The sequence below is a fragment of the Ochlerotatus camptorhynchus genome, unplaced genomic scaffold (genome assembly GCF_037179485.1).
Source record: "Ochlerotatus camptorhynchus isolate MF236.1 unplaced genomic scaffold, CSIRO-AGI_Acam_v1.1 ptg000222l, whole genome shotgun sequence".
NCBI lineage: Eukaryota > Metazoa > Arthropoda > Insecta > Diptera > Culicidae > Ochlerotatus > Ochlerotatus camptorhynchus.
The window spans coordinates 3,263,223-3,276,458 of record NW_027040712.1 but is presented as its reverse complement, the minus strand read 5'-3'; the positions used below and the strand labels follow the sequence as shown (position 1 = coordinate 3,276,458).

The following is a 13,236-nucleotide window of genomic DNA, read 5'->3' as shown; positions in this document are numbered from 1 at the left end:
GACACGGGGCATACTACAATAGGAAACAGAGGAAAAAAAAGGACCAGATCTTACCGTAGCTGGATTAATACTGTTTTTTTTTAATTGAACTGCCAAACTACTCAGAAATTAAGTAGAATTTGGAATCAATTTTCCGTTTATTTTCTATCAATTTAAATTTATGCCGTGGTAGTCGGTATGTCCTAGGGAACACATTTTTCACTATGTTGTTTCAATTAAAAGTAGTAACTGGCACTTTATTATCTCTTCATGCTACATTTTCCTACAAAAAATGGCTTGGAGAATTTCCAACTATTCCATACACTTGTTGAAATTCTTAGCTGGAAAACAAAGTAGCACAGTTGAAACTCTTCTCGCTTCCTCTTATTGTTCTATGCAGTATCTATCCTACTCTACCTTCTAATTAGCATTGACTATGTACAAATGGTCACATGAAATTCGATCGTCACGCCACGAAATAACAGTGGCGCTTCATTCCAACAAAACACGAAATTTAGCAAACTTAACAGCAAACAGAAAACTCAACATTCTTCCGGAACAACAATTTTGAACTACATACATCATTTCACTTTCTTCAATACTTGAACTCCTCCTGCTCGTTTAAACTGGCACTTTCATCAAACACTGATCCTCTCCGATAACCATCATACTCAGCCGAAGTTCCTCCGTCCCCCTGGTCTCCTACCTGAAACGATCCCGACAGGTAAAGCTGCTGCCGATCGTCCACGCTACGGGCGTTCCTCCGCGATTTGGAATCCTTATCGCTTTCCGCACTGTCGATTGAGTTACCGTTGGCGTCCTTGTCCGAGAAGTAATCTCCAAACGAAGAACCCAGCAAACTGAGCAGCGAATTTACGGCGGATTTCTCCTCGCTGGTCTCCTCGGAAGATGACAATGCACCCGGGGCCACCGTCGAAGTCATCACCGGATTCATCGTAATGTGAGGGATGTTTACGACATCACCGGTTTCGTCTCGGTTGACCACGTGTCGGATGATGGCATTTTCCGAGCCAACCACCGGGACCATTTTCGGTAGCTGCATCAAGGTATCGTTGTTGTTGAGGCCGTATGTTTTGACCTTGGAGTGGCCCTCGATGATCAGGTAGAGTGGGGCTTTCGGATGGGCTTGTTGGAGATGTGCGAGGAAAGGGTCAGCCGTTATGGATTGTGAAGGTGGGGCTGGAGTTGAAGTCGTCGTCGTGGTGGGAGTCATCGGTGGAACGAATGCCGCTGGCGTTACGTGCGGCGCTTTGATGTCGGTGCTCACCGGTGGTAAGGTATTGGAGGGCTCTATCGCCAGATATTCCGTTGTTTGCGGTGGATGGATGATTGTGGTGGCCATGGCGTTGATGTTCTGAGGATTGTAGAAGTGCGAAGTGTACTCGGTGATGCTGCTGCTTACCGCAGTCTTGGTGAAGGGGAAAGCCTTTTCGTTCTGTAGGATTGTGTGAAGAATTGGCTTTTTGGAGTTGAAATCGTTTGGGGTGGTCAGACGAATCGTGGTTGTATACTGTTGACTGGGGTGTGCTTGCTGTTGCTGTTGCTGTTGTTGGTATGGAGTTGCATGATGCACGGGTGGTTCGTTGTATTTTTGACCTGAAAATGGTAAATGGGATGAAAGTATCTCTGTAGCTCTTGGGGCCGAATCGGTCTTACCTGTATATTGGCTGACGAAACTCTGACTGGGATGAGCCGGAGGGTTTGGTCTATACTTGAAACCATCGGCAGGTGTTTCGTAGCGTTGCGCTTGATGAGTGGTAGCCTGAGTCCATAGGTACACCTCTTCGGGTTGAAGATGGTTGTTCAGTGGAGGTGGCATCAGGACAGTCGGTAACTCGTTGATCTGCTGGTGGTAGTAGTTGCGTCGCACCGGACCGTTGTTGTTCGTCCATTGTTGATGCTCGACTTTGGAACTGGATTTCTTCGATGGCACTCCAAGAATAAGGATGTCACTGCCCTTGTCTTTGTTGGCCATGTTTTCCTGCCAATAGCGTACACGTTCCAACACCGGTGGACTGTAGTCGTAGGTTGGGTCATTTTTCAGGGGATCACCACGGCCGACCGGATGCCACTCGTTGTACTCGAGGCGCGGAGAAAAGAGCGTGCGGCCCATGTTTTCTGTGGAAATGATTTGAAGATGGAGGTATATCGTTAGGGCAAGCTCAAATTAGCTTAAAGGTCAAACAATTTAGTGTTATTTCCTAAAATGCAATCACTTTGTAGATAGTATTTTTTTTTATCAATGAATAAGCTGGTCCAGTCCACCTTAGAGATTAGTAGAGGGAACCTTCTGTGAAAGTATTGAGAAGGTTGAAAAAAGTTCATGGAGATCTCTGAGCAGCAGATAATCTGACGCTTTTTCGCAGTTTGTGATTTGCCTTCATTATTTCGACTACTACTTTCAAGAGTCAATGCATGGATGAAAAAATAATGTTCATAGCTCGTGATTGACATTTCGATGAATTTTCAGTAAACTCGATTAGAATTAAAAAGTAATTGTATGGATAATTCCTAGGGAAATCTGAGGAGGATTGCTCCAAAGGGGGGGTTTGGTAAAGAAAGATGAAAAACCGATTTGTACCTTCCTTAAAAGTTGTCCTAGCTCGCTATCTACTTTCTATATGCAATTTTCACACTGCCGTACTCTAACGGAACTATCAACTCTAGACTTTCATCTCCTCCATCTATCGTATAAAATATACCACTTTAGTCTGTTATTTGAAATTAGCATCTTCAACTATGTAAATCGTTGACTTCACGCAGAAGTAATACTAAACATATAGTCAAAGTGCATCCAAATATGATTTAGTAATTTGTTTTGCTTCGATTTCAGGAGCTTACGGACTCCAATAACGACCTGAATACTGATAATACCAGAATCCATTGCTGATTTCCAAGGAAAATGCTGAGAAGATCCTTATTTAGTTTGATTCTTCTTTTGAATTTCGAGTGAAGAGTTCAAAGACAATTCTAAGGAAAAATATATGGGCATTGTGAGGTGATCTCAAGTGAATTTTAAGCAGAATTCCAAAGGAAGTTCTGTCTGGAATTCAAATTAAATTTTAATGAGAATTTTGGGACTTTCCAAGCATAACTCCTAAAAATTGTGTGGAAAATTCCAAAGAAAAATTGAACATTGTTTCGAGAGTATGTTGACGAGAACTTCGGAGTGATTCTGTGGAGAATTTAAATTCTAGGAGCATCATTGCAAGTTAAATGATAAGGTTACAAAATAAATTTAAACTATAATTCCTTGGGAATATTGTTAACATTCTTAGGGTTAGCTAAGGAGCAGTGTTCATTCTCAAATCTTATTCATTGACAACTCCTGAGTGAAAAAAACTCATTTACGAATTTTGCAAACAAATCTCACGAATGGGATTCTCATGCATTGTGACGCATTCGCACCATAACGCCAAAAAATCATTCCAGCTGAAATTAATAAAATCAGGTCTAACGTCAATTGATAGTATGCAGATAAATGTTTTTTTAGTTTTCCAACGAAAAAGCAAGGGGAGCGACACATCTAAATCTCAATTCTAGATGCTCGATAAATCTCACACTAGCGAATGGATCTTCTAAAAATCTTCTATCATTTTTCGCATCTTCTTTTTGCAGGAAATCTTCAGAATCGTCATTGATCTTCGTTCTATCTACTCAGCGTGTGTACAGATAAATACACTAAAGCAAAGTTTCTTCTGCATCGCTGGTAGAGTCATCTCTCTTGACGAATAGGTGAACAATAATACTAATGCCGCGGATACACTTGTATGACGTGCTATGAACATGAGTATTATTTGTATAATAAATTATGAGTACATCCCTGGTCACGCTAGTGTGAGATTTTTCGAGCATCTAGAATTGAGATTAAGATGTGTCGCTCCCCTTGCTTTTTCGTTGGAAAACTAAAAAAAAAAACATTCGTCTGCATGCCATCAATTGACGTTTGACCTGATTTTATTAATTTCAGCTGGAATGATTTTTTGGTGTATCCGCAAATGATAAATAATGTCAAAATATAAAGGAATTAATTTTTCAACCGAAAATCGTATCGGTGATTTTTATGCAGCTGAATTTCGCAATAAATATCTCAATCTCAATCGCAAGGCAAATAATCTCACAAATGAAATTAGTTTTTGAGTTTTAACGAACACTGCTAAGGAAGATGTCAAAGAAATTGCGATGAATCTTAAGGGAATTTTAAGGGAGCAATGACTAGAGTTCCTCAAAACTGAATTGTGGAGAGAATTTCCATATTCCTTAGCAACATTCTCAACGAATTCTGAAGAGAATTTCAAGAAAATTCCATTTAATATTCCAAGATAATTGGAAGGAGAATCCTAAGGTAGCTCCAAGGAGAATTTCGAGGTTATTCAAATTTGAATTCCAATTACGAATTCTGAGTAGAATTTCAAGGCAATCTTGATGAGAATGAACGAAAATTTAATGAGAATTTGGGAAACTATTGAGGATAACTCCTAACCCATAAGACGTATAACAATGTACACATAGTGCTGCAGTTTAAGTCAACATCGCATATAAGATTTTTTTTTATCCATTAATTTATTTGTAAGGCTCAAGCGCGTTAGCTTTACGGAGCCGATTCTTACAGTTTTTCATTAATTTGAAATAAAAGAGTTTATAAAATTAGTTCATTTTTTCCTAGAAGCCGGTTGTTTGGTGTTAACTTTCTCTCGCGGCCGCAGTTTTCTTCTTTCTTCCGTTTTCTGTGTTTCAATAGCAGTTTTCAATTTCTTCGCGATCAAGAACAATGGATGGCTTTCGGTCTCAAGCTGACTTCCTCTTGCTGCTTCTTGTTCTTCTTCCATGTCCGGGGTCGTCTAATCGATTGCCATAACTTCTTCATCGAACACCTCAATAGCATCCGCTGAAGCATCGCCGGCTAAAACACCCGCATATGATGTACAGGTATCCACGGTACTAACACTTTGGGCTTCGTCTGGGTCACGTTTTTCCGTATCCGTCGTTTGTTGTTTTTCGAGCTTCCTGCGAGGTTTCCGCTTTGGGCAAGAATTCATCTGGTGCCCCTCAATCTTGCAAACAAAGCACACATTCTTGTTCCCGGGATAGAACAAGGAAACGTGTTACGGTTGAGTAAATGCAGTGATGTAGGAATTTCCTTCTTAACATCCATATATACACCGCGGATGCCAGTGTATATATCAAAACCTAACTCGGGAGGAAATTTCTCCCTAACCACACGTTTTACCTTGCCGTATTTCCCCAGCACCATGCTAGGTTTTTGTCAGGCACTTCAGGAGGCAGATCGTACACTCTGACATACTGAATGTATTCATCCGCATTCAACATGTGTACCTCTACTGCCTTTCCATCGTCATAACGGAAAGTTAATTGTTCACTGTTATTCTTCAATGTGTGACACATTGCCTCTTCGACCTTGAATTTAATAAACAAGGATTTCTGCTCGGCTACCCTGTATATAGCTTCCATCTCCGCAGGATCCGCATCCAGAGTCTTCGCGAAATTAATAATTTCGCCCATCGACGGTTTTCTAGCTCCATCGCCAAAACTAAATTTGACGGTGTTTTTAACTTCAACTCCATTCATTCTTGATTCTATCCACAGGATTCCACACACGGCTAGCTAACTGCGGATAAACAATGTGCGCAACACACAATAGCTTGGTCGAAAAACCGACTGCCGATAGCACTATCGACACCGAGAACAAATGCTGCTGTGTCCGTCCACAGCTGAAAGCGAACTGGATCGCATATAAGATAAATAGCATTACAATGTTTAAGTTAAATCGTATAGGGAAAATGGATGTAATGTCGGCCTAAATGCCCCTAATTTGGGCCCATACAAAAATTCAGCAATCGACTAAATTTTCAATAGTGACCAAAATATCTATTAATACCGTCCTAATGACGCGTTCATCTAGATAAAATTGATAAATAGCAGATTTTTAGTGATGGGCCCAATTTTAGATCCATAGGCCAGTATTAGAGCCATTTCCCGTAGAATGCAAATTTACGACATTGCCACCTGGAGATCACCTGATCAACACACAGAAAATCAAATCGACCACGTTATAATCGACGGGAAATTCTTCTCCGACATTATCAACGTCAGCACGTACCGCAGTGTGGACGTTGATAAGGACCACTACCTAGTTGCAGTATGCATGCTCTCAAAACTCTCGACGGTACATAACACCCGTCGAAGTCGAACGCCACGACCCAACATTAGGCAATTACAGGACGCTGGAGTCACCCAGGACTACGCACAGCAGCTGGAAGTTGCACTACACACATAAATTTTTTCGCCAAGATTCCAACAGCCGAGTAGTTCTGCAATTTATTTTGCTGAGATTCAGTAAAACAATTGCCGAGACTCAGCTAACAAATAGATATTTTGCAGAGATATCAGCAAAAGAAAATGCCGAGGTAATCGGCTGTTGGAGATCTTACCGAGCTAGATTAAGTGTGTACCCACGGAAGAGCAGCTTGGCGCAGCTACTCTTGAAGATTGCTGGAGGGACATCCGTTCCGCCATAGGTAGTACTGCTGCAGCGGCGATCCCGGACCGAAGAAATGACTGGTTTGACGGCGATTGACTGGTTTGACGGCGAATGACTGGTTTGACGGCGAAAACTGTTAATAGAGGAGAGGAATGCCGCAAGAGCGAGAATGCTGCAACACCGCACTAGATTGAATGTGGAGCGATACAGACAAGCGCGGAACAGACAAAACTCGGGTTTCTGAAGAAGCGTCAGCAGGAAGACCGAGATTGCGAGGCGATGGAAAATCTGTACCGCGTAAACGACACACGGAAGTTCTAGAATTTATGAAGAATTTTGGTTTCTATTGTTTAGAAAAATATACTAGATGCAAGAAAGTGAAAATTCTTCAAGATAAATATGCACATAACCTAGTTTGCTCTATATTCTTCCTTGACATTCTCTTTTTAAAATTATTCAGAAGCCCCTTGGTATACTTGCCTTGGAGGTGAATGCTGCTGAGGTGGAAGCAACTTAACGGATTTCAGAGGAGAAAGTGCTTTTCAGGAGGAGTCTGTGATTTATGCCTTAAGTAACAACAGTGATGAATTAATTTCCCACTATACGGATGGAAAGGCAGTGATGGTTCATATGTTGCCTGCGGGAGGCACATTCAATATGAGCGCGTGTATGATTTGTAGCCGGATAATACTCTAGTGTTGGTGTTAGGGGAATTCGGAAAAGTTGAGCGTGTTTTCAGGGACAAATTCCCTGCGGAGCCGGGTCTTGACATGCACACTGGTGTACGCGGTGTGTATATGGAAGTGACATAGGAAATTCCCTCATCGCTTCATTTCCTCGATCGGAGGGGAATATCACGTACCTGATCTGTATTTAGATAATCTCAAATGTTACGTGACGTTAGTAACTTTGACCTGCATTACACGTCATGTCCACTAAAAATGTTGGTGAAATTGACCGCATATTCACGTAAACAGATTGATTGTATTTGTGTTTGTGTGTTTGGGACTTCGATATTTCCGTGAAACGAGGTTTACGTGATTTTCAGGTCCGCAAAAAAAAATCAATATGGCGTCACCCAGCGTGGTGGATGAACTCCTCAAAGATTCTAAATTCCTCGGCGCTTGCTGCTAATGTTTGATTTTTGGTAGTTAGATTTTCATTAATTCATTTATGATTATATGCAGCCTTTTTCAAGTTTTATAATTTTAGACGGTGACATCAGAATTTTGAGTTTGCAAACAGGTGTTAATATTTTGTCAGAAATAAAAAACTCAAACACCTTTCTACCTTATAATAATCAATTAGTCAATATTTTACAATTTTATGAGTAGATATACGTGTTATTTTAAACTCGTGAAATTTACATCTTCTCGATAAAATTACATAATATTAACTGCTTCTATATATACTTCCCATTATTTTCATTAAAAATTCACGTACAAATTACATGAACAGCATTTTCAATAAAACGGAATGTCACGTAAAAGTTACCAGATGTCCAGTAGTTTTCACCCCGATTTTACGTAAGCAGTACGTGGAAATCAGGTTTTATTTACCTGACTAATCATGTAGATAATAATTGAAGCTGAATTTCGATCGGCTACGTGCAATTCCGGTAAAAGTTACGTAAAAAATAGGGTGGACGAAAACCACCTATGTTTTCATGTCAATCGGACGTGAAGATTTTTCAGACTGTATGAGGTTAACAAAAATTTAAAATTTTATGTAAGTTGCAGGGGCATCGGGTGCCTTATATGAAAGCCCTGAAAGCGGCAAGAAATAGGAAAACCGAAAGAAGGGAAAATAGAGAACGTAGAACAAAAACAACAACAACAACAACAACAGGACAAAGAACAGAGCGGTAGCAGTATGAATGCAGGTGTGGGGGCTGGAAGGGCATCGATCATATGACGTCCCCGGAAGCCGGAAAAAGTAGTGAAACGGAAGCAAGTGATGCTCAAAAACAGCAAAACAGTTTTGAAGAATTGGAATAACGCATAAGGTAGCGAACTACATCGACATAAGTGCCTATTTCCGTCATATTAAGCAGTAATATCAAATATTTCAATGATTTCGAGTTGAAAAAAATGATCATACGTTTGGAACGATAATTTTGTTCAAAAGCTACAAAACAAAATCAATGAAAACGCGTAATATCAATATTAACATTATTTGTGTTTTTTTTGCCTTCATCCGTATGCCGAAGTGATTCCAATGGCGTTTCAATATGTTTGTACGGAATCAAACTTCGTTTGGCGGTATTGGAATCAAGAAGCAGTGTTAGATTTTTAACAATATCTCAATAACTTTTGACTCTTTATCAAATCCGTATAAAACAGCAAAAATGGTTATCTTCCATTTAATTTCACTCAATTAATTTTGTAGTCGAATTATAGTCGAAATACGTTCTGTCGTGAATACCAAAATTAATTAAGTGGAATTAAATGGAAGACCCTATTATTTTACGATTCCCTTCAAGCTTGAGGTAGACAACCTAATGTCCCAGTATTGGGTATTTTGGCTGGACGCGATCTGGAGTTTATGCAACTCATATATGTTTTCTTTAAGAATATTAACCATAGATTGTAAGTTTGATTAACCCTGCACACTTAGAAATTATTATTTTTACACGAGACGTAATTCAGCTTTGACGTAAATCATGGAACGCAAACAAAAATGGCATGTAAAATTAAGGTTCCTGAAACTGAAACATATTCAACTCGACGAAAAGTGCGATTGATTAAATTGATTTTCTCGTCCTTTTCAACTAATTCTTATGTCCAAGACCGCAATAAACGGTCAAATCCTTTAATTTTAGATTTAAACATTTATAATGTATAAAGAAAATGACAACTTGGCTCTGTAAAGTTTATTCGATTGAGCCTGTACAAATAAAGTTATTAACAAGAACCCTATTATTTCAACAAATTTGGAATCGTAGAACATACGGAGAAGCAGCGGATAGCGTTAGAAGAGGAGGCAACGTGTATGACGCAGATAAAGGAAAAACAAAGTCAACTCTACTTTACTCGACATTCAAGGGAGGTATTGAGTTACAGAACATCGAACAAATTATCCCCATTTATAAATTTCGTCATATTAATCATGAATTTAATAGTCTTTCCAAATGCCGGGTTAAATTTAACTCGTGGTTAAAATTGACAGATTAAAAGTTATCGATTAACCTTGCTATCCTAGCGTGGTTATTTCTTACAGACAAGTAGTTAGATTTTGATAACCAAGGATGAGTTCTGCTCGATAACACAGGGATTTTCAGACATGGAAAATAACTTCAAAATGTTACTCTAAACTCCGGGTTCAATTTAACTCAGCAAATGGGACACAGCGTTATCGGTGATTTTCATATAAAATTGGATGAAATATTTAATGTTGTATTGGTATATTTCTTTAATTTATTGACTTGAACATTTACAAATGACTTTTTCATAAAGTTTGTTGCTGTAAAAGACAATTTAGCTTGATTTTAAATCACAATGAATAATGTTACTCCTAGACTTTACCTAATATTGATCCGCCTTAGGAGGGAAAAACAATCAAACGCATCGAGTAAGGGAGGTAGATCACCTTTTCGTGGTACGTTACGGGATGTAAGATCTTCCACCGATTCTTAGTCCTGACTACTTCAAACCAGGGGAACAGGATTTTTCAGTAATCAATGGAGCACTTGTTAGTCCTTGTTACTGTTTATGTCTTGTTGATAGTGACAAAACTCGGCTTTGTCCACCAAGGATTACCTTGAAACAAGGAAAAAATGAGTTAGTTAGTCTTCACCTATGTGATTCCTAATCTTCTATTCGTTGTTCCCTAGTTTGAATTGGTTAAGACTAGGGTTCTGATGCATGGTCATTATCGGTGTCATACCTTAATTTTGTTGCTAAGGAATCCAATTTTGACTGACAAAGGGGTGCGCCTTCGGAGGGTGTTTCAACACTCCGAAGGGTATAAATAGCGGGACCTTTCAATTAGAGTCGGATCCTTGCGATAAATGCAAGAATGACAACTGTAAAAAAATCGAATACTTCATCATTTCTCAAAAGTGATGGAGTAATACGACATGCACTAAACTAAAGACACGGGATATACTACAATAGATCAAATTACTGGTCGCCGGTGTGTTAGGTCCCGAACAGAGAAAAAAATGGGGGCATCCATTTTGGGGAAATATCGATGCTTGTAAAGTTGAAGAGACTTTGGAAAAGATCGAGTTAGAGGAAATATCAAGAAATAGAATATCGAGTAAGGGACAGTTGACTGTAGAAGAATTAAAAGAATTGCGGGCAGAAGTAAAACTTATGTCACCTTCCGAGAAAAATAAGAAGATCTAATCATTAATGTTACCCAGGAATATTTTGGCATGAAACTATTCGCTGATAATCATGAATATTTTCATGTGTTGTGCCAGAATTCGCCTACATCAAATTGCGGATTTAGTTAAATCTGTAATGTAAATCCCTTTTCCAATAGCCATTAGACGAAACATTTCGTAGGCAGCTGAAAAAGACGTCTTATTATTTTATTACATTTCAAAAAACTTGAACGAGTAAAATTACAATTTTGCTTCATTTTACCTAACGGACGTAGTTGTATGTCATTTGAGTCGCTTACATGTGTCGCTCTTAAGAAACTTTAAATTACATGATGTTTTCGAAGTGTGTACTTTTATTGACAGTTCATCTACGTCTAATAAAATTACAAACGATTCAGCCGGAATCGTTCATTCAACAATCATCCAACAAATCGATAAAAATAAATGCTACTGACTGGGAAAGGATCGAGAAAAAGTGAAATGAAGCAATTAAGTAACATCCCGTCAATGAACTGCTGTCCGCTGATAAAAATAAACGATGATATAGCTAAACAAGCGATATATGCTACCAGTCTAGCAAGTCCCATCGGTGTAATACCAAGAGCAGGTCTCATCCATTTGCGATAATGCACCACAGCTGTGGTTAGCAAGACGACAGACCATTCACTTGAACATAATTCTGTGATCGATGGCCATCGTCAGCGCAGAGGCGACAGTGCCGATCGGTCAAAGCGAGCTGCTCCCACAAGCGCACTAGGTAATGGAATCCAGTTTTCTGTGGAAAACCTGTGTGGAAAACTATATGGCCGAGTACCGATTCATGAGCACATGTTTGTTGAATTTGATATAACTCTGAAAATAGGTTGTACATTAGTAATTCTGCGCTCAGTCTTATATTCCATAAAGACCCATCAGTTCCAAGGAAGCAGAAGGCCAATGGCACATCACTCTCAGGTGTTCATATTTACCCACGCCTGTGCTATAGCTTTTGCACCGAGGAAGTAGTGAAAATGGAAGTGCGGTGCACCTCAATGCTATTGTTCTCATTACAGCATAAAAAAAAAGACGCAGCATCTTGATTTAAGCCAGTTTAACAACGTGGGTATAATTTTCTTTGACTTTGAGTCACAACATTGCTTGATGCTTGCACCTGCTATTTAGATCCAAGTGGTGAATTGTTTTCTCTTTGGTTTTGGTCAAGGCGAACGGAACGGGGAAACCAGTCAACCACATGGAAAGAGGAAAAACCACACATATGATCGAAAGGTGCTTAGAGTAGTGAACTATGGAAACGTCACATTACATCGGAATGTTGCGTAGTGGAACTGGTCAGAATTTTTAGAATTATCTCAGTCAAAGCCGGGAGCAATGAACTGTTGGTGTCGTCCAGTGACGTAGCTTGGCTGGGTGACACCCGTGGCGGATGATTCGGGTGTCATCATTAGAGATGGACGGGTACGTACGGGTATGCAAATAAATAAATTTTCGGCTTCGGGTCGGGTACGGGTAACAACGAACGTGGAATAGTCGGGTACGGGTTGGGTACGCGTATTTCTGGCATTTTATCCAATTAAGAAATGAATGATTTTGAGCATCAAGCTATACTTTTTGGCGAATTTCTTCAACAAATAACACTTATTATTCATGTGCCCTTACAAAAACGGAAAACCATACACATAAATAAATGTGTGCAATAAACTGCTGGGGTCAATAACGGTGCCGGCCACGTCCTTACGGTCATCGAGGAGGGAAAGGATTGTTATTTCAACAACCGTTGCTGCTAGAGACCGAGTATACCTCTGCATCTCCACGGTTGTCACGGGAAGGACGTTTTTGTTAAAGAGGGGTAAATTAGATCTGGATTCACATTGGAAAGTGATGCGATCTTTTTAAAACCTGTTAAGCAAATGACGTGACCCTATCAACTCAGTAATGTAAAGAGGCTTTGGTTTCAACCCACAATCTTCTGCTCAGTAAGCAAAAACGGTCGCTCTTAGGGCACCGTGCCCCTTAAATTATAACTAGCTACGACCGACGATCGTTCATTATCTGTTACAAGAAGCTATTACAATAAAATGAAATCATCCAAAGTAGTTAAGTCTTCCGAACCGATTCAGGCGTACGTCACATTTGTCTAAATATACTTATTAAGTTCCTCCAATTTCTATTATTATCGATTTTCTACAATAGAGGCCTTGATATTTTAACTTAGTAATGTAATGAGGCTTGGGTTTTAACCCATGATCTTCTACTCATTAGCAAAATCGGTTGCTCTATAGCCACAGTGCCCCTTACATTACCACGACGTCTCTGAAAGCAGTCAACAATGTCTTCCAAACTGGATCACGCATACACCCTTTCCGAAATTCATGGTTTAAACTATTCAACTTTTGGTTATTAACTG

General features: G+C 39.6%; 1 protein-coding gene across 1 annotated transcript in view; it reads right to left on the bottom strand.

Moving 5' to 3' along the window:
• Positions 1-397: 397 nt before the first annotated feature.
• The window catches only part of LOC135703870 (uncharacterized), an 83,948-nt gene continuing 71,109 nt past the window's right edge, over positions 398-13,236 (bottom strand). Inside the window, exons 3-4 of the mRNA XM_065225224.1 lie at positions 1,657-2,118; positions 398-1,596 (exon numbers count right to left, since the gene is read on the bottom strand). Of these exons, the coding sequence (XP_065081296.1) occupies positions 575-1,596; positions 1,657-2,118 (1,484 nt within the window). The 3' untranslated portion in view covers positions 398-574. The remainder of the gene's footprint in view (positions 1,597-1,656; positions 2,119-13,236) is intronic.